Source organism: Artemia sp. Qi Xiang Cuo, chromosome 10, assembly GCF_049724085.1.
Source record: "Artemia sp. Qi Xiang Cuo chromosome 10, ASM4972408v1, whole genome shotgun sequence".
Classification (NCBI taxonomy): Eukaryota; Metazoa; Arthropoda; class Branchiopoda; order Anostraca; family Artemiidae; genus Artemia; species Artemia sp. Qi Xiang Cuo.
In genome coordinates this window covers 22,953,550-22,975,547 of record NC_142803.1, presented here as the reverse complement: position 1 = coordinate 22,975,547, position 21,998 = coordinate 22,953,550, and the positions used below count along the sequence as shown (strand labels likewise).

Sequence of the window (21,998 nt, the reverse complement as noted above, 5' to 3'; positions counted from 1 at the left end):
GATAAATAAGTAGTTTTTTTTGTTTTTAATTTACGATAGGACTTGCGCTGTCTCATTCTAGCTGGCAATGAGTTCTGTATTTTCATGAAAGGAAGAATTTGTGTATAATCAGATTGCAAAGCAGAATGAGTGATATAAAGAGTAAATCATTACTATCAAGACAATATGAAAGGCAAGAACGTGAAAGAGTAATTAAAGAAAAAAGAATGAAACATAAAGCCCCGTGTTAAATCTCAAAATGAACATGAATTAATGTATAGAGGAGATTTAATATAAAATACACACTACCTCTTTGGAAATGGGGGGAAAGGCCGTATCCAGGGGTAGGATTTTAGGGTGTTTGAACCCCCCTCTCCCCTCGAAATTTTTTTCTAACTCGTAAAAATGTAAGAAAATTAATATAAACGAAATTGTAATGCGTTTTAAACGCTTTTTATAGCCTTTTTTTTGTAAATTCCCCCAAAAAAATCCTTTTTAAACCCCCACCCCCTCCCCCCGTACAAAATGCTGAGCGCGGCTCTGGTGAGGGGTTATTGATTTCCTCTCAATTCTCAGCCCACTGCTTTCTACGCGAGAGTGTGTTTTTTGCAGTTGTATCTTTTCAAGTGATTTTTCTAAATACATCGAAACATATGAATTTTCTTTAATATCTAATGTTCCTTGCTATTTTCCTTATCACTAATTTAAACACAAACTTCGGCAAGCTAGTCCTACAACTTGATTCTGTTTGAACTTGCTCTTTTGCATATGACTACCGAAGTATTAACCCATAAAAAAAGGTAAAATAAAGAATTAAATGTCTAAATTTTAATACGTTATGATACACAAAATAGCCTACAATAATAATAAAAAGTCTTATATAGTGAAGATAAAGAAAAGAAAAGCGCTTGATGCTCAATGACAGCCACAAGAGTTGCATGGGCAGTTCTTCTCACATTTGCATTCAGGCTCTGAAAAAACAAAACACAAGCTTAGAGGGGAAACAAACGAAATAAAAAGTAGACAGTGACATATGCAAAGCACAATAAAAAATGAAACCAGTTTTTGTTTTTTACATTAATTTTTAAAATTATTTTGGAAATCAGTTTATATACTGTACATTTATTCTTTCGAAGGAAAACATACGTTATCGAAGAAAATTTTAATTTTTCTGTTGTACCTGTTTTCAGTTTTAGAATTGGCTAGATTAAAAAAAAAATAATTTTTAAATTTACTAAGTATATCCTGTTAACATTACAAAACTAAAGGTGCTGCTTAGACAAGTGACGCCATCATTGTGGATAGGAGGAATATTATTTGAAACTTGTATATCTTACAGGCTCTTATTTGAGACTGGTTTTGATCACAAGCCTACATTTTGTATCTTTCAGGGAAAGTATTCGATCTGTTGAAATAGTTTCAGATTTTAAACTTTAAATTATTTTTTTGTAGTATGGGCTGGATTCTCTACCTTATTTTTGTACTTATTAGTCTAATATACTTTTTCTTATTTAATGAAAGACATAGTTTTTTTTCGTTATTTTTTTATTAAAAGCTGTAAATTGAACATTTTAACTTTACTATAAATCTTTTCCTCAAAATATTTTTCTTTTAAATTCACTTTTAACAACACGAAGGAATATCCCTTCGAATATACCATGAAAATACAAAGACAAATGAAATATAAATTTTGCCATATAGAGCTAGTCAGAAGCCCATGTGACCCATCAATTTTTTTTTAACTTCACCGTAAAAGGCTTTAGCCAGCTTTTACTTTTATGAAGTCACAATTTTGTTTTCAAATTTTAAGATAAGTAATATTAAAATTAAATCGATTAATTAATTATTTTGATTAACTAATTATAAATAATATTTATTTATAGTTATAAATAATTATTGATTAAATAGTTTTATAATTATATTATATAACTTAATTATATTATATCATAATTGATTATATTATATAATTATAAATAATTAAATTAATAAAAATATATTTAATTATCAATCAATTATTAAAATTAATTTTTATAAATAAATTAAAACAAATTCGCCTTCAAACAGTATATGACTTCTTAGTAACCGATTTTACCCCAATAGATTCTTTTACCCAAACAGCTAGGCAGATACTAGAAACCATGGTGAATTTTTTACAATATGGTAAAACAAAAATTAGTCTCCAACATGACAACATTAAATTTGGTTCTTATTATATCAGATGACGTTATTTCTTACCATCATTGGTAAAAATATCTTAGTTTGTTGTAAACAGTTTTTTCTCAAACAGTCCAAACAAGTATTATTATTATATATAATACATACATTATTATATAATACTATAATAGTATTATTATTAATATAATAGTATATATATTATAATATAGTATTATGATAGTTTATACAATAATAATAATAGTATTATTATTATATATAATACAAGTATTATTATGTAATACAAGTATTATAAACAGTCCAAACAAGTATTATTATTCCTTATTATTTTTCGCTTCGAGTAGTGGGTGAATTTGTTCAGTATGACCACACGCGTGAATGTTTTATGAGTTTTAGAATTCTGAATGTTCATCAGATCAGGGACCATCAGGCGGGAGTGTTTACTTACCAAGTACTTAATAGATTATCTCCAGAATATTTTAGAGATTTTTTAGGTTTAATTCTGATTATCATCAGCATAAGACTAGAGGTCGTGAAAGCTCAGTCTCAGAAGTAAGGAGTACGAGTCGATCTAGTTTTGTAAATAGAAATTATGCAGTTAATTTGTGGAATGGTTCCCCGGAGAGCATTAGGGAGTCAGAAAACCAGTTTCAGTTTAAAATTAGACTAAAAGAGATTTTGTTGGATGGGAATTAAATAATTTTTATTTTTGTTTGTTACATTTGTTATTTTTTGGGTTTGTTTTGTGTTTTTTTTTCGGGAGAGTTAAATAGTATTGAATGGTATGAAAAGAGTAGGAAGAGTGAATGAGTTTGTTTTATGATGAAAGATTGTGTGTGACGCTGCTCAAGCCACAATAGTGGCTTAATAAAACGTCACAGGTTCTTACCATTTCTACGTTTTGTTGATAATGTTATTTAAAAAATGTGGTAAGTGCCAGTTAAGTCTGATGTAATTATTAGTCGAAAATAAGACCCATCTCATCTTATCTCATCTCATCCTTAGTATATATATATATATATATATATATATATATATATATATATATATATATATATATATATATATATATATATATATATATATATATGTGTGTGTGTGTGTGTGTGTGTGTGTGTGTGTGTGTGTGTGTGTGTGTGTGTGTATACGTGTACATACCATAACACAATTATATAAACACAACTATATACAGTTGAAGAGAGACGTTTTAGCTGTTTGAATGCCAAAACGGCTGAAGAATATGAATTTCGAACCTCAAATTACTTTTTGCTCCAAAAGATTATTTGAACATAATTGTAACAGTTTTTAAAAATAAATCTAGCAGAGAGATGCCATATATGTTTTTCTTCAACCAAAAATAGTTAAAGGGTTTCCTCGGCTACAACATATTGTCTATTTTTTTATGTGTAGTTTAATTATACTATAACAAAGAAGTACTTACTGCCATTGCACTCGCAACCTTTGCAGCACTTGCAGTCTTGGGCACATTTGCAATCTGGGGCACAGGTGCAACCGTCTAAAATAGATTGTAGTTACAAACGACTGAAGCCATACTCACTTTTTTTCCCTTATTCCCGTTAAATGTGTATTTCTAAAGAGAATGATAAAACAAAGAAGTGGTCTCTTTTAACCATTTAGGACGTTTTTGCTTCAATCTCCTTGACATTGTATATTCTTAGGGCGTCCTTTTTTATAATTCGTGCTTTTTTCCTATCACATCACCGTGAACATTCTCTATACAGGGGCACTTAATTGAGACAGGGGTGGGGGGGGCAATTCACCCTCTACGTTTTCAGAAATTGGGGCTACTGTCTGTATATGTGCATTTTTATGATCTAGTCCATTTTTTTTACCGGCAATATTTTGCTTATCTTTGTGTTGGTGCGCTTACTGCGTCTACATATTTAAAAGCGATCTTCCGAATGTTAAATCCTAAGAAAATACTTTTAAAATGAAGGGGGATGGGTAATTTGATTTTTTCCAATGCCCGCTCCTACACTCTTCAATTGGTGCCCCTGGATAATGGGGGTTGGTTTATTCTCTCATTCAACCCTGCACGCTCCCTTTCTAGAAAAACAACTAGCTCTGTATAGGCAATTGGTATGGAAGCTTATTTCTGAATGGCCGATTATTTTTATTGACTGACCATAAAGGAAGCTACGTGAAATGTTGGGGTAATATACGTCATTCGGTAACGATATGAAATCTTACTAAACATATATAATAATTAGGATAATCAAAGTTATTATCAGAAACTGGAATTAAGCAAAAAAGGATTTGCTTAAGGCCTTATCTAGGATTTCTACAGGGGAAGGGTTTTATTTGGGAGGGGGGGCGGGGTTACAATAGAATAAAAAAAAAAACTCAACAAAAGTGCATTCTTAAGCATTTTTAATACGTTTTTACGAGTCGGACAAATATTTTTTAGGGGGATTCAAAGCCCCCTGACCCCTCCCCTGATTACGGCCTTGTATGTGCGCTATCTTCTTGGATCCACCATCCAAAATAAAAGAGAAAAATTAAAATTTCTGACATTTTCATTTTCAGATATTTCGGAAAAAATCTCAAATTTTCAAATTATTGAATAGTTGTGCTGGCCCAAAGGAAAATGGAACCTCAAAGTGTAAGCTATGTAAATAAAACAGTGTCAATCACGTGACTTTTTTGGCACCAATGTGCTTTTCTTTAAGATGCCAGAAGGTTTCAAGGCGATCAAGATAACCTTGAAATTGGAACTATTTATTCATGGTAAAATAGTGAAAGACTATTGCGTTATAAGGTATAAAAATTATCATGGGAAACATAGCCTGTCAGTTCACAGGTCTGATTTCAAGCTCAATTTTTGTAGAAATAACGCATAAATAAAAACGATAATAATTATCAGCATGCTATGTTACTTATAATTAATATTTTAAGGTATTCAAAGTTTAAATGTTCATTTGAATGGGGTTTCCTTCTATTTTCTAAAGTCCTTGGTGTGATACAATAGCCCCCAAGAAATGTACCCCTTGGAAAAAAAATTCTGGAACACTAAATGGAAGTTTTTTGATAATTTTTTTCTAACTCTAAAAAGGAGGGCGAGCAAGGGCCTCAAGGTTAGGTCCTTTGCGAAATACTAGGTTTAACCGAATTTATGGGTACTTCTTAGGCAAATTATCATTTTTTATTATTGCCCTCCCCCCCCCACAAACAAAGAAATCGTTTATGCTTTTCTGGCTTGCTATTAGTGGAAAATCTTGGTTTTGTGAAATGCCTGCCCACCTTTTTACTCCCTATTGGAAAGAAGGTAAATTCCATTGTCCATTTTTACAATCTAAGTCTGTCTGCAATAAGATACGCGCTTCAGTACTTAGCCTACATTTCCTCAATCCGGGAAGCCTTTACTACAGGAGGAAAAAAAAACTAAAAAAAGTAGCCTAAAAAACTATAAAGAAAACAATTTTCAACCTTTTCATACTATATAAAGAGTTTAAGCCTTTTTAACCTTTTGAACCTTTTATACTATAGTTTAAACCTTTTTAAACTGTGAAGGTGCTTTATCACACTGGATTTTGTTTAGATACCAAGTTTTATTTTAGTTTTTCTTTTCGCTTTTTTTGTTTATCGTATGTTGCGTTTTTTCTTTATGTTTTGCTCACGCTAGTTTTTCTGTTGATAAAGGCTTCCGGATGGAAAGTCAAAATTTTTAAACTGTTATTGTTATCTTACTTTTAAAGCTTTTCTTCACTTTTCAATATTTTATTAATACATTTTGCCCTTTTCAATATGTTTTCGTTTCAATTGTAAATGAAAAGGTGGGGTGACCTAAGAAGTTACTTAAATACATCTCTTATTTAAGGTCATGAAACCAATTATTAATAAGACTTCAAGTGCTGATCTAAAATAACATCATCGAATAGATCAGGTTTCAACATAATTTGGTAACTTTAGGTACTTTAGAAACTGTTCAAAAATTTAAAGGTAAACATTCTTAGAGAAGGGCGAGCGTATCATGGGAACTTCCACAGAATTATAAGTAATATTATTTCTTCCCCATGTAAACAAGAAGGGGATTAAGGTGCTGCTACACCTTTGACTATAGAACACAACATTGCAAAATTAAGAAGTAACGCAGAACGATAGGATTCTGAGAAAAAAAAGAACAGACTTATAAAGTAAGAAAAAGCATAGTAATATTATGGATGGCGGGTGCTAATAATAGGAAGCTGCTAAATTGATTTTCAATAAATTACTGAACTATCTGGAAAATAATTGCTCTCAAGGCCGTATACAGGGTCGGGAGTTAGGGGGTTTGCCCCCCCCTAAAGTCTTCTGACTTTTCTGAAGTCAGAAAATAAATTTATTGTGAGCTATTTAAAGCTTTTTGTGTAACAACCCCCGCCCCTCCCGAAAAAATACTCCTCTAGGAGAAAAACCTGGACTATAAATTCATTTTCCCTTTGTTTTCTTTGTTTTTGCCTCCCTTGTTAAAGCTATGGCGGGCGGAGGCTTGTACCCACAATAAAGGGGTGCTTTAATGTATTTTCAATAAATTACTGAATTATCTTGGAAAAGAGCTGCCTTAAGTCTAAATAGAAAGTAGTTTAGGTAGCACGAAAAATTTCGCCTCCTTCTTGTCACTGTTATTTTTTTTAAACGGTGTCCCTTCTGCCAAAAGCTCCATTAGTGTAAAAAACTTAAGCTAGAACTATCTCAGTATTGGAGAAAAAATGCTTAAGTTAACGCTAACCTCTAAGTGAAGGTCTCTCGTTTATGCGGGTTCAGAATGATGCAAATATATCAATTTCTTAATTGGGGAAAAGAATACACAGAACTCCTAGGTTGAAAAACTGCAGGATAATGCTCCCACACGGCGCAGATAAATTTATCCCTTTGTTTCATGTTTTAGAAATATCTGAGAAAAGACGTAAGGCGTGACTCACTAGTGTTACACATTTAAATCCATCCCAATTAAGTGTCTTTAGCCTTGTGTTCTGTTCTTCTTCTTTTTTAAGGCTAAGGCATGTCATTAAAATCCTCCCTATTTATACCCTTATTACAAATCAATAGGTGGTACAAAGAAGAAAAGGAAATACTCACTCTTACAGCAATCCATGTTATTGTTTGAATTTATTTGATATTTTGTAAGCGAAATACTTCTCTTGTAATGATTTTGAATTATTGATTGATTGTTTCTTTTATGCTTGTAAATCCTTATCAATATGCGTGAGTACCGTTCACGCTGAAGGATTTGTCTTACTAATCAAAAGCCGCGAATGCTGAGTGATTAGGTGCGAATGCTGAGTGATTAGGTGCGAATGCCGAAGGCTTTGTTAATTTGAAAAATTATTCAATTACGCACAAAACTAAAGAAACATTTAGTACCCTGTGTAAACACAACGTTTCAGATTAGTTAGTAATTTAACAATTTTGTTCCATTCTTACGTTAGCTTCTTTAAAATACCAGATAAGTAACATACTGCGTATACTTCACCTTTATAATTAATTAATTAAAAAAAAGTTTTTCTGAGGGAAGTAAAGAGCGAAGTTGAAACTTATAACGGACGAAAATTGTTGCTTCGAAGTCTATCTAACACATATCGATAAAACTAGTGCAAATTAATCAACTGATGATATTTCCCTATGTTTGTAAGATTATAAAAACTAGCGCTTTACTGAAAAAACAAAACAATATAGTAGTTCTGATACAGTAAAAGCAAACCCGTTAAGCATAATTTTTCAAAAAAATAAAGCATTCTAAGATTGTTGCTTTATCTTTTTTTTATTTTGTTAATAAACTTTTGCAAAATGAGCTCAGTCCATTGATTGGTTCTTGTTTTGGTCCACGAAAGGATACCTCATGATTAATTTGTAGACAAGTCCGAATTGAAGCCATTTTGATAGCATTAGGACTATGTACTAGGTTTAGAATGTATCATAACTTGGTATTCTCCATTGTTTGGAGACAAATAACCGGATTTCTAGAGTTCATATTATGGCTACTAAAGCGTGTTTTTACAATTCAAAATTATAAGTTACTCACTATTGGTATTAAAAATGGTGAGACCAAGATGTATGCTGTTCAGTGACTTCGTGGTCATGAAATATTATTAATTGTTCAAAATATTACTAGTAAAATTTTATTTATGGTTGTACTTAAGTCTTAAGATTATTTTAATTGTATACCGGAAATACTGATATCACAGCTGGTGCAAGACTATGAAAAGCCTTATAGATTAGTTTGTTGTTGTCTCACCACGTACTCACTTTTAACTCCTAAATCAGTATTCTTGTTTTATACTTAGCTTCTCTGTTTTCAGTAAAGCGGTACATTTCTATATTCATACGATTATAGGGAACTATCATCAGTTGGCTTATTTTCATTAGTTTAATCGATATATGTTATATTAAATAAAAACAAAAAGCTTTTTTAACTTGTAGTAAGGGGCGAATTTAAAACTTAAAACGAACAGAAATTATTCCGTATATGACAGGGGCTGTCCCCTCCTCAACGCCTCGCTCTTTACGCTAAAGTTGTGTATTGTTTTAAAAAATAAAGTTGTGAGATAGAGTCAAACTTTAACGTAAAGAGTGAGGCGTTGAGGAGGAGACATCCCCCTTTCATATACGGAATAATTTCTGTTCATTTTAAGTTAATGTCACTCATTACTGTCACTCATTACAAGTTAAAAAAAAACTTGTGTTTTTATTTAATTTCGGAATGTTTTGAATTATTGCAGCTTTTATTTTGGCTCACCGTACATGAATAATTAAAACGAAATTTGAATATTAATTTTACTTTTTTTTTGGCTAAATGGCTTTCTCGAAATTTTCATCTGACGTAACTTACGAATTAACTTACGTAACGAACTTGTATATTTGTATATTTTTATTACATATATTAGGGGGTTTGTCCCATAGTCAATACCTCGCTCTCTACGCTAAAGTTCAAGTTCTGTTCCATTTCTTTAAGAATGGCCCCTTAATCACAATATCTGTTAATTAGAATAAATAGCTTTAATGAAAGTACAAAAACAAATTTAGCATAAAGAGCGAGGTAATGACTAGGTGAACCCAATCATATACGTAATAATTTCTGTTCGTTTTAAGTTTTGATGTTGCTCCTTACTTTCAGTTGAAAAAATTGTTCATTTTTGTTTAATTTCTAATCGTTTTTTAAATAATGCTGGGAAACCCGGAGACCCCTTCATAGCAATGTCCCTTACTCCATAGAAAGATCCTCCCACGTAACCCCCAACCCCCCTAACTACCATAAAAATCCCCCTGAAAACTTCAGTATACTTTCCAATAACCAATAGTTTATGTAAACATTGGGCAAAGTTCATAATTTGCAGACCTTCCCTCGGGGACTGTGGGGGATGAAGCCATCCTCAAAGACATATTTTTTGTATTTATTGACTATGTTGAACAAAATGCCTATAAAAAAACTTTGATCGGGTGACTTTGGAAAAAACATGAGCGTGGGAGGGGGCCCAGTTGCTCTTCATTTTTTAGCCACTTAGAAAAGGCATTAGAACTTTAATTTCCGTTCGAATGAGCCCTCCCGCGCTATTTTAGGACCACATGGTCGATACGATCACCCCTGGGGAAAAAACAAACAAACAAAGAAAAATAAAATATACAAGCATCCGTGATCTTTCATCTGGCAAAAAATACAAAATTCTATATTTTTGCCTCTAGGAGCTTGAAACTTCTATAGTATGGACCTCTGATACGCTGAATCTGATGATGTCATTTTCATTAAGGTTCTATGACTTTTAGGGGATGTTTCCTCCTCTGAAATCAGCATACAAATCTGATTCTTTTCATGTATCTATTGGTATCAAATTTCCGTTTTTTAGAGTTTCATTTAATATTGAGCCGGGTCGCTTCTTTCTTACAGTTTGTTAGCACGAACTGTTTGATAGACTGTAAAGCAATAATTTTTATTCGTTTTAAGTTTCAACTTCGCTCTTTATTTCCCTTAGAAAAATTTTTCTTTAAATTAATCTTTTCCCGTTTTTAATTCAAATTTAATAATTTCTGTTCGTCTTAAGTTTTAATGTTCCTCCTTACTTCTAGTTGAATTTTTTATTCAACTAGAAATTTAATAATTTATGTTCGTCTTAAGTTTTAATGTTCCTCCTTACTTCTAGTTGAATTTTTTATTCAACTAGAAATTTAATAATTTCTGTTCGTCTTAAGTTTTAATGTTCCTCCTTACTTCTAGTTGAATTTTTTATTCAACTAGAAATTTAATAATTTCTGTTCGTCTTAAGTTTTAATGTTCCTCCTTACTTCCAGTTGAATTTTTTATTCAACTAGAAATTTAATAATTTCTGTTCGTCTTAAGTTTTAATGTTCCTCCTTACTTCTAGTTGAATTTTTTATTCAACTAGAAATTTAATAATTTCTGTTCGTCTTAAGTTTTAATGTTCCTCCTTACTTCTAGTTGAATTTTTTATTCAACTACAAATTTAATAATTTCTGTTCGTCTTAAGTTTTAATGTTCCTCCTTACTTCTAGTTGAATTTTTTATTTAATTTTATTCAGTTTTTGAAACAATACCGGGAAACCCCCCTCCCCCTCCCGTGTACAATTCCTCCTAAAAAGTTTCGCCAGGAACTTTCCTTCCCATGAAAAACTCTTTCCTTGGAAGATACCCCCCTGCTAAAATCCCACCCTAAAAAAATGTCTGAATTGTTCCTAATAACAAACACTAGGATATATTTGAACAATGACCAAAATGAGTAACTTACAACCCTTTCTTCGGAAGTCTAGGGAACCCAAAAGAACAATGAATTGACACACTCGAACAACTTGATTTAATTTTTTCCAAAATACTACAAGAAAAATGTAAAAAAAGTAAAGCCATTTTTTTTTAAAGCGAAGCGATTTTTTAATTTACTTTTATACAGAAATTATCAGAAAAAAAAATCAAGCTCAAAATTGCTGAAACTTTGACTGTCAATCGTGTTTTTTCGTGTAGTAGGAAAAACAGCATTGGTTAAAAATTACAGTAGTTCTCTGGTCTTTACAAAGACAGGTTCTCCACATAATCATATTGAAGGCACAAAACCATGATTGGAAAAAAAAGTACCGGATAAGGACTTGAAGTCTTCAAATTTGATTCAAACATTTTACCGTCTGAGCTAACAGGACTTGTAACTCAATTTAATTTATTGACTGTTTTAGTGGGAGCTGGCGTTTATCCCCCAGGAAAATAGCCCCCCAGAAAAAAACGCGGAAAGTAACCCCTGGAAAATAACCCCACAAGAAAAAACGTTGTCATTTGATCGAGTAATTTTAAAATTAATTCAATTTATAATATATAATTAAAGGGCAGGTAGAATTTTCTAACCGTGGTAATTTACATAATAATCCTCAAACAAATGACAAAGTTGCAAGTGAAAGTCATGATGGGGTCAAAGCTGGAAAGAGTGTAGACCAGTCAATAGACAACCAAGTTAGCAAATAAGAAAATTCACTTAATTCATAACGCATAAGTTTCTTTGGCCCGTTCCCATATATAGTTGAAATGTTTTTAACCTTTTAAATTCAATCAGTGGTGGTGACCTAGGGTTTTATGAATGGCTTTTCAAATAAATATAGTTTTCATTCTTAGTAGATTTCATTTGTCAATCTGACTTTAAAGAGGGGAAATATAATTTATAGTTTATATATAATTTATAGTATACTATATATAATTTATAGTAGACATATGGTTGTCAGTAATAAGGCAGACAATTACAGTTTTTGCAGTTCTTGAATTATTTAGAATGGGATTTTTATTTGTTTGTCTTTTGTTTCTCTTTTTTTCTTGTTGTGTTTTTAGTTCTTTTAAATGATTTTAGTTTATTTTTGTTTTCTCTTGTTTCTTTTCTTCCTCTTTGATAGAGGCTCCCGGAGGTGGAGTTGAAATATTCGAAAAGTTTGTAATTAAAGTTTTTTGTTGTGTTTTGTTTTTAGTACGTTTTTAGTACGTTTTGTTCACTGCTTGATTAATTAAACTCGTTTTCCTCTCTTAAATTATAAATCCTCCCCCCTGAGCATACCCCACCGCTGCAGCAGGTTGGTCTCCAACCACTTTTGACTTATGTACAAAAGATTAGTACTCTGTTTTATGAAAGTTAAGAGTAACACTAAACCCCAAAACGAGCAAAATTTAGTCCGTAGAGGAGGGAAACTGTCCCCTCCCCATCCCCTCCTCTGCCTCATGGCCTTAGAAACTTCGGAGGATATTCATTCGATCACAAATTGAGAGTTGTAGTCCTTTTCTTATAAGTCGAAAGTTATTTGAGACCAGCCTGCCGCGGGGAGGTTTTTTTTCCGAGGAAATATTTTCCACGGGGGGAATGTATTTTTCACGAGAGAGGGTGATATTTTCCGGGTGTTATTTTCTTAGAAAGGGGTTAAACGCGTAGAATCGTCTTAGCACCACAATGGTGTAGTTCAAAGCCCTTTCTCCAGGGACTATGGAGGGTCAATCATTACCAAAAGCATAGTTATTGGTTCTTTCAACTATGCTGAAAAAATGGCTATCTCAAAATTTTGTCCGGACGACTTTAGGGGAAGGGGGATTTTTGGGAATGGGCTAGCCGCCCTATAATCTTTTTGGTCACTTGAAAAGTGCACTAGCAATTCTGATTTCCGTTCGAATCAGCCATTAAACATATCTCTATGATTTTCTGATAACCCACTAGCCCTGGCAGACAAAAAGTGCTACCCCTGCTAAAAAGTGATTGATCTGATCCCAGTTTCAAGGGGTTTCAGGCTCTTTTTCAAAATATCGTAAATGTATTTTGGCAATAAACTTTTACTTTTAATATTAACCGAAATAACAGTTAACAATCCTGAATCAGTGCCAGATGGAGATTTTTTCCATTGCGCAATTCTTTTCAAAACGCTTTTTTCAACTTTCGATTACTATGGGCTCTGGTTTGTTATTTACTAGGTTGCAGCTACTGCTGCAAGCATGATAGGGGATCATCAGAGTAAATAAAAAAATAATGAAGAAATTACGACAATGAGAAACTGAATAAATGCGAAGTTTAAAAAAACGAACAGACAAGGATGTAAAATCCGAAATACTAGAAGTCAAGGCAAGAGATATCAATTTAAAAATAAGGAAATAGAAAAGTGAAACTGGGCTGCCTCAGCTCAAAAGACATACAGCGGGTTTACTTTACCAGATTACCAGAGGTCGGGAATTACATCGTTGGGTTTCCTAGCAGTACCCGAGAAAGGAGGCGGATCGCATGAGGCTTTGGCGTGGTTTAGTAGCTCCGAAAAGTGTTCTCGTCAGTGTTCTAAATGTCCTGTTTCGGATTGAACGATTTTCCAGCACTTGTCTTTCAGCTTATTATTGAAGGGGGCTTTTCCCGTTGCTTCGTTAGCTATTAAATATTTCTTGCTATTATCCTTTTGAATTCATTTTCCAGTTAATTTAAAATATTTGACAAGTACAATTCTTGGTCCTGTTTTACTGATAGTTTAACTGCTTTTCGGGCTGCTTTTAAGGGCTCTCTCCACCACCAACCAGGGGGCACTTCTTTTCAACTAGTTCTATGTTGGGGTCAGAAATCTAGATTCAGTTTTACCGGTTGGTGTGGCCAAAGACTTCTTTGGCTACAATTTGGGCAGCAGCTTTTATTTTAGCCCATTCCCGGTCAACATTGGACAAGGGGTTTAAGACTTCAAGTCGGTTTCTGAGCTTGAACTTGAGTTCGGCTTTGATTTCGGGACTACTTAATTTAGACACGTCGAAGCGGTTTCCTCTTTTCTGTTGCCTCTGTCTGCTTAGACAATTACGGTCTCTACATACAAGTAGTGAGCGACCAGAACCGTTCAAAGACCCCGTATCGACTCTTCTATATGCTCTGGCATATAAGCAGGATCTTCTCGAACGCCTGCTTGCTAGGATGTTATCGACCTGAGCCCCAGTGTCCTGCCGTTGCTCAAATGCAATTTAACACGAAGCAGTTTCTTGTTTTGACAGATATTGCTAGCAGCACAGAGATTGTTGTACCTGGTTAGCAGCAGAGCCTTTCTCCATTATTGAATCTACCACCAACAGTGTAGTTTCCAATTACCGTGGCTGCATCAGGATCTACTCTGCAAACTCGAGCGTTCCAATCTCTGGCGATGAACAGAATGCCTTGCCATAGTATCTTGTCAAAAGTCTTTAGAAGATCGTTTTAGAAGGTATCTTTAAGTGTATCGCTAATGTCCCTTGTCGGAGCATACACCGCAATAATGGTTATGTGACTTATGCGGCCTCTGAGTCTGATTGTCGCGATACAAGATGAAACTGACTCCCACTTTACCAGAAAATTTGCAGTAGGAAAATCTACAAAGAATCCAATTCAGAGCTGGATCGAGCCATCAGTGAGGCATGAGCTGTACAACTAGAATGAATAAACATCGTTGATGGTCAGCCTTTTGGACAAAACGTCATTTATTTGTGTTTCACACACACAACGAATGTTTACCCCATACTTTCAGGAGCTCCCGTGGCTCCATGGATTTAAGCTTGCAGCCCCGAACATTCAATGCGTTAATATTTAGATGCTTACTTGATCGGGTGACATGTGTACACGCCGGTGGCCCTGCTGAGTGTATTTCAGATGGCCTTCTTTTCTCCTCAGCCCGTGTTTGTTTATAACTCCTTGGGCGAGGGTACCCCAGTCTCTATTATGGATCCCCATTGGTCCATGTGTCGTAATTTAAACACAAAGTGGATATTGACTATATAGAAGAAAAATTAGAGTTTTGTTAAATGAAGTTGGTTAAAAAAAAAAAAAAAAAATAAAAAAAAAATAGAGCTACTCCAGTTTAATCCAGAAGGTGGAGACATATCCACCCTTCAATGCATATAACAGATTAGCAATAGGCTTTCATCAGTAGTATAGTGCCCCTTCTCACTGAAGATGATTTGAGGAAACTTCCCAGAAAAATGAATCTTTGAAGGTTCTTCACACATGGACCGTGAAAGGCAATATCCCAAGGTTTCTTGGTTAAAGTCTCTTTAGCTGTAGGCTCTACGTACCCAAATTTCAAGCTTGTCTTGACACTTTATTGTGCTACATAAAGGGACTGATAGATAAAGATAAATAGAAGTACCAAGTGCCAAAGAAAATTTGTTTTATCTTTTCCTTTAGCTATTCCCAAACTAAAAATGTAGTCGAATGGTGCAAAACTTGCCAAAGATTCAGATGAGTGGCTGCTGGGGCTAGAGGTATCTCAGTGCCACAATTGTTTCAAATAATACATATTAAAATACTTGTGTGTATGGGTTTGATTCGAGCAAGCCTCCACGTGCCTATCCTTTCTAATATATAGTTGGCTGCTGGGGGTGACATTGAAAGGGTCTTAGATCCATTTTGATAATCGAAGCGTAAAAATGGAAATTCCTTGCATGATTCATATTCAAACAAGATGGAGCATAGAGGGCCTACCTAATGGCCAAGGCACAGGTGGTCTGGGAAAACAGAATTTTGTAGAGGCAAAACCCAGGTTTCCCTTCTCTAATTCTGGATATAGAAGACCTTCGCATGAGTCCGGTACAAACAACTTGAAAAATGCATTTCATTTTACTTAAAATTTGGAGGTGAGGGGGAGGAAGTGGGAGGACTCACAAATCCACTTTATGCATTTGATGTTTATTACGATTCTATTCTCCCCACTGATGTTCAAGAAATTATAAAACCTGTAAACCTGTATAAAAGCTGTAAACCGGATAGTAAAAAAAAACAGTGATTGAATGACTAAAGTTATTTAAGAACATAATCCTAACATCTTGTTACCAGATGAGACATTGAAAACGAATGTATATAATAGCGTACAGTTATAAATCTAAGGTATGCATCAATTTATTTTTTATTAAAATTCTTTAAGATTTAAATACTTTAATTATCAGTTAATTGACTTACCTATAGAGCCATATTTTCAGAGAGACAAATCAAGCTATCCTATTTATCCCTTATACCTTGGACCGAAAAAGCAGGTTGGGATTCTAGGCTAATAAAAGATTTAGAATAGAACTGACTAGCCACAATAATACTTGAAGGAAAATGATATGAAAAAAAGTAGAAAAAGAAAAGGAAATATAATTTTTCAAAAAAATTGACTGGAAAATTTAAACTCGTACAGTAGAAAACTCGTACAATTTAGATTTTTGCTTCAATTTAGCCAATTTCGGAATTGGACAAACGTAATTTGAATTCTATTCTACGTTTTTTTCCTTTTCCTTTTTTATTCCTACCTAAATAAAGTCTGTCTTTAAGTATTATACTTGAAGACAGAAATTCCTTATATGATTCAAATTTCAAACAAGAAGGAACTTTTGTAATATTTGACAAGTACTATTCCTGGTTCTTTTTTACTGATAGTTTAATCAGTAAAAGGGAAGTAAAATAGAAATAGAAAAGGGAATATAACCAAAAATATCAAATGGAAAGCTTAATCGTACAATGATGGCTAAGAAATTGGTAGTAGGGGAGAAGAGGATGTTGGACAGGCTAAATCTCGGATTCGTTTCTCTAATCCTGAATATAATTTTTGATGTTCACGTGATTCCGGTTTAAATAAGTTGAAAAATGCTTACCATTCTACTGAAAGCTTGGTGGCGAGGGGGAAGAGTGTTGGAGGAAACCTCTCCAATTTTAGCCTTTGAAGTTTATCACGGTTCAATTCTCCCCAATGGTGTTCAAGAAACGGTGCTATAAAAACACTTGGAACGAAAGAAAAAGATTAAGTTTCACGTAAATAATGGATTTAAAGCAGAACTTACCAGCCAGAACAAAATTTGAAGAAAACTAATATATAAATACTTACTTACTTAGTACTTAGTTCCTCCTGAGCCATTTGGGGCACATAGGGCATCGACGAAGCCTCTTTAAACGTTACGTATTGGCGCTGTGGCAAGTACATCCTCCCACTGGGGTTGTAGTGATGTGTGAGCACTGCGTAGATCACGATCGTACGTGTGTCTGAGAGCGTTTCTCGGTCTTCCCCTCTGTCGACGCCCACGCGGCTGCCATTGTTGAACCTGGTACGGGATTCTGGAGTCCTCCATTCAAAGTACGTGGCCAAAATGGCTCCATCTCTTCTTCTTAATCACTTCAGTAATAAGCGGTTTGCCAGTTCTTCTGCGGACCTCAATGTTGCTGACTCTTTGACGCCAACCGATATTCAGCACACGTCTCAAGCACATATTTTAAAAAGCTGTGAGTCTTTTCTCTGTCCCAACATCTAGTTTCCAGCACTCACTGGCATACAATAGCACGGACAAAACGTTGCTATTAAGAAGTCACAGCTTTAGTGTAAGTTTGTTCAAAGCAGCGTTTGCCATTCCAGTTCTTCTCTTGACCTCAATTTGCACCTCTCCTGTGTAATCGATCCACCTTCCGAGGTAATTAAAATCATGGACTTGTTCGACTCTGTGCAGGAGCTCGACTGGCGAGCTTGATGTAGCCATTGATTTTGTCTTGTTTATGTTGACGTTTAAGCCAACTTTCTTCGCTTTAACGCTCACTTTATTAAGGAGCTCCTGGAGTCTATATATATATATATATATATATATATATATATATTAAATTTGTTTTTAGTTTTTTGGTGGATTTGTTTTTTTTTTTTGATTGTGTTTTTGTTTGGTTTTTTTGTTTTTTTTTATTCTTGTTTTTTATATATATATATATATATATATATATATATATATATATATATATATATATATATATATATATATATATATATATATATATATATATATATATATATATATATATATATATATATATATATATATATATATATATATATATATATATATATATATATATATATATATATATATATATATATATTTTTTATAATTTTAATAATGGAATAAATAAAGGTTAATATTATTATATTATAATATATTTTAAATAAAATTAAGTATTTTTTTTTGTGTGGTGGTTTGGTGGATGGGGGGGGGTGTGTGGTGTTTTTTTTGGATTTTTATTGTTTGTGTGTTTTTTTTTTTTTTTTTTTTTTTTTTTGTGTTTGTTTGTTTTTTTTGTTTTTATTTTTTTTTTTTTTTTTGTCTATCTTGTGTGTTTGTTTTTGTGCGTGTGTGTGTGTGTGTGCGGGTGCGTGTGTGCGTGTGGGTGCGTGTGTGTGTGTATGTGTTTGTGTATGTGTGTGTGTGTGTGTGTGTGTGTGTGTGTGTGTGTGTGTGTGTGTGTGTGTGTGTGTGTGTGTGTGTGTGTGTGTGTGTGTGTGTGTGTGTGTGTGTGTGTGTGTGTGTGTGTGTGTGTGTGTGTGTGTGTGTGTGTGTGTGTGTGTGTGTGTGTGTGTGTGTGTGTGTGTGTGTGTGTGTGTGTGTGTGTGTGTGTGTGTGTGTGTGTGTGTGTGTGTGTGTGTGTGTGTGTGTGTGTGTGTGTGTGTGTGTGTGTGTGTGTGTGTATATATATATATATATATATATATATATTGAAATAGAAAAGGGTCGACTGAAAAACTTAATTGTTCAGTGATTTTTGCTTTAACTTGGTTAATTCCCGCAAGGCACTACCACAATTTAAGTTCTATATTACTTTTTTTTACTTTACTTTTATTTATACTTTTATATTATACATTATTTAAGAATTTTATACTATTTTTTCAACTTCCTGGATAAGACAACGGGACCTCGATTTCAATTTTTTAATTTTGTTGCCATGGTTATAATTTTTAGGTTTTACTGATTTGTTTATGTGTTCTAAGCCCGAATGGTTTTAATTTCTGCTTTATCTTCTTCATTTCCACTTAAAACACCTTGTTAACTATTCAGACGGAACATCCGCTTTATTTCTTTCTGGATAAGTTCTTAGAAGCTAAAATAAGAAATTAAAAAGTGAAAAAAAATCGATTAAATCTAACACTAACCTCGAAGAAAATTAAAAATTTTGTGTTTACCCAGAATACCTACAAAACTTAGTTTTTGTTTAAATGAAACAATTTCAAAGAATAATAAGGCAACCGGCATTCGCGCCTTATTCTTCGGGCATTTGCGGCTTTTGGTTAGTAAGACAAATCTTATGGATTAGTGTGAACGGTACTCATGCATAATACCAAGATGACAAGCAGAAAAAAAAACAATCAATAATTAGAAAGCATCATGAAGGACACGTTTCACCTATAGAATACCAAACAATTTTGGGTAGTAATATGGACCGTAATTGTTAGATTTTTTTTTCTTTGCAGAACTTTTTGTTTGCTTTTACATAAATTAAAAAAAAAACTTTCCAAATTGTATTTTTACAAGAAATTAAAGAGCGATATCGAGATCTATAACAAGCAGAAATCAAATCACATTAAGAATCTAACTTCAGAAGAGCACAAATTACTATAAATCAATTAATGAAGCCTAGAACGAACGAAAGTTAAAACGAATAACCATCTTAAACATAGAAATTAATAGAAAGAATCATGATTGAGCAAAGGAAACATAAAACTGACATAAACTAACGTGAATAATGATGTAAAATCTACAGATTTAACTTGAAATTTTCAAAGAATAGTTGTGGAACACAGTGAACACAAATGGACTATAAGAAAAGAACACAGAAACCCTAATTCGATATCGGCTAGGCTATTATCTTCCCGTGGACCACGCGCCGTGGTTCTTAAGGGCGTCCGATCTATTTGATAAACTTGAAGAAAAAATTAGAGCAAAATAATGTTTGTACACATCTGTGGAGACAAACTGTCCTTTGTTTAGTAACCATATTGTTTTTTACTATGATAATTAGCAGTTGAATCATAAAAATTCACCAAGAATAAAAAATAAGGCAACTATTGTGAAACATTCAGATACCAAAGTTAATACTATGAATTAAACCACCTATACATCGTTGATATTACAAATTTAACGTTAGAATAGTTCCAATGCAATTCCTAGTAAAATATTTGTTGGTTTATATGGCCGATTTGGGACTATGGGCTTGGGGTCCACTTTCACGATAGCCGACTATATTTCCATATTATTGTAATTTATCTCTGTGCATTTAAGTTCATCCGTCCGGAATTTCACCACCCCAACTCCTTGAATAAATTCTTTAGCCATCCCTAATGGTTTTTTTTTACATACGGTCGTTTTTTTTACGTTTTTTTTTTACTCTAACTAATAGTTAATTCATGTTTTGAGTGGAAAACAGAAATGGGATTTTCAAATCGGTCCAACTACAACAGAAAATCAAAATCCCTTGCAAATTTAAATTTCTCAGTTTTCAAACTGCTCAGGAAAGCAAAACAAAAATTCATACTAATTAATGAAAACATTCAAGAAGCAATAATTTTTTTCAAGCTAATAAGTGTAGATCTTTTTTTTCATCGCAATAGTTCTTTCACAAAAATAGAACGTGTAAATTGAAGCAAGCTATGCAAAATTTCTAAATTGATAAACGCTGCAGGTCTTTTGTTTTTGCTGTCCATCTAAGATATTTTCTCTCCGACCCCCCAATATCTTAGCCATAAAATACATAGGCTATGTTCCATCTTAATTGAATCTGAATTATATAAGAAATTTTCGTCTATATGCTTTGAGGATCAAAGTAGGTCTAACACGCCTCCAATACCTCCCCCAGCTGTCAAATTTTTAATGTAATGGTAGGCACGTGAAGCCTTGATCGAATTGGCATCATTTACAAAAGTAGTTTCAATCTATACTATTTAAAGCAAAATTTGGGCCTGCGGCCACAAGCACATAACATAACCGTAAAGTTAAATGTTTTTTTAGTAACTGCAAAGTCATCGAACAGTATACAAAAATATTGAATTGATTTGTCTGGTAGCATTTTGGTCTTGCCAGCTATAATGCCCATAGTGAGTAAAATATAATCTTAAATAATCTTAAATAAATCTTATAATCTATAATCTAAATAATCTTAAATCTTAAATAATCTAATATATAATCTTAAATCATTAGAAATGTGCTTTCGTATTACTTGAAATGAAGATAACAAAAGACATAATGTGAACTCTGGAAATCCGGTTATATGTCTCTATACAAGTTTCAGAGAGATGAACTGGATTTTTTTTTCAAATTAGAGACATACGAAGTGGAAATTTATCAAGATTCAGTCAGACACAGGAACTATTACCAGCTCATAAGCAGTACATTATAGTCTGCAACATATGAATTAGCTATTTACCACAGTGTAAGAGAGATTTATTGGATTCTTTTTAGCACAGTTCATATATTATCCAGTATGATCATTCTCTGTCTCACCCATTATAAAAACCCGGACCAGGGTGCGAGTGCTCCGGAGAACGTTTTGGCAGATATAAACATGTTAGACATGCTACACAGGTTAGTCTGTTTCCGAATGTTTCCATCAAAGTGCATTGAAACAAACGGAAATAAAGCTAATGCAGAAACAAGCTAGACAAGCGAGACAAGCTAAGGCAGAAATAAGTGGGAGGAGCTTTTTGTTCACGAAGACCAGAAATGATCTGCGATAAGCTTACTGGTATATTCTGTCTACTGTGCTTTTTAGAGTTAGAGACATATGAAGTAGGAATTCATCAAGATTTATTCAGACACATACACCACAACGACCTCACATGTGGTAAACTAGAGTCTGAATAGTCTCCGAAGCCGCGCCACGCCGAAATGACGGCAGCGAATGTGTGATTCAGTATTGGCGGCGGCGTTTTTTGGCGGCGCGCCGCCGATTTTAGACCGGCGGCGCGCCCCGGCGCGCCCAATTTTCTGATTAAAAATAATAATAAAAATTCCACTTCAAAAAGCACGTTCAACCTCGATTTTAGTAAGAATTTTTAAATGGTTGGCTAAAAACATTGTTGGGCCGTGCGGAAAGTGTTTATGTTCACCGTCAATC

General features: G+C 33.5%; 1 protein-coding gene across 1 annotated transcript; it reads right to left on the bottom strand.

Annotated features, from left to right (window-relative positions):
* Nucleotides 1–792: 792 nt before the first annotated feature.
* Nucleotides 793–17,234, bottom strand: LOC148947593 (uncharacterized). Its single transcript, XM_089095945.1, has 5 exons — nt 17,115–17,234; nt 14,198–14,312; nt 7,231–7,389; nt 3,593–3,667; nt 793–950 (listed from the first exon to the last, which is right to left on the bottom strand). Exons 1-5 carry the CDS (start codon nt 17,232–17,234, stop codon nt 895–897), a joined length of 525 nt encoding a protein of 174 aa, XP_088952071.1. The 3' UTR covers nt 793–894.
* Nucleotides 17,235–21,998: the final 4,764 nt, after the last annotated feature.

What these genes read in the sequence shown, in the direction of transcription:
- LOC148947593 (XM_089095945.1), bottom strand. Translation starts at nt 17,234, where the DNA reads ATGGAGCCATTTTGGCCACGTACTTTGAATGGAGGACTCCAGAATCCC. An exon ending in AGAAACGCTCTCAGACACAC is followed by an intron (nt 14,313 to 17,114) that starts GTACGATCGTGA and finishes GATCTTCTAAAG; the next exon opens with ACTTTTGACAAGATACTATG. An exon ending in AGGTTGCGAGTGCAATGGCA is followed by an intron (nt 951 to 3,592) that starts GTAAGTACTTCT and finishes TTGTTTTTTCAG; the next exon opens with AGCCTGAATGCAAATGTGAG.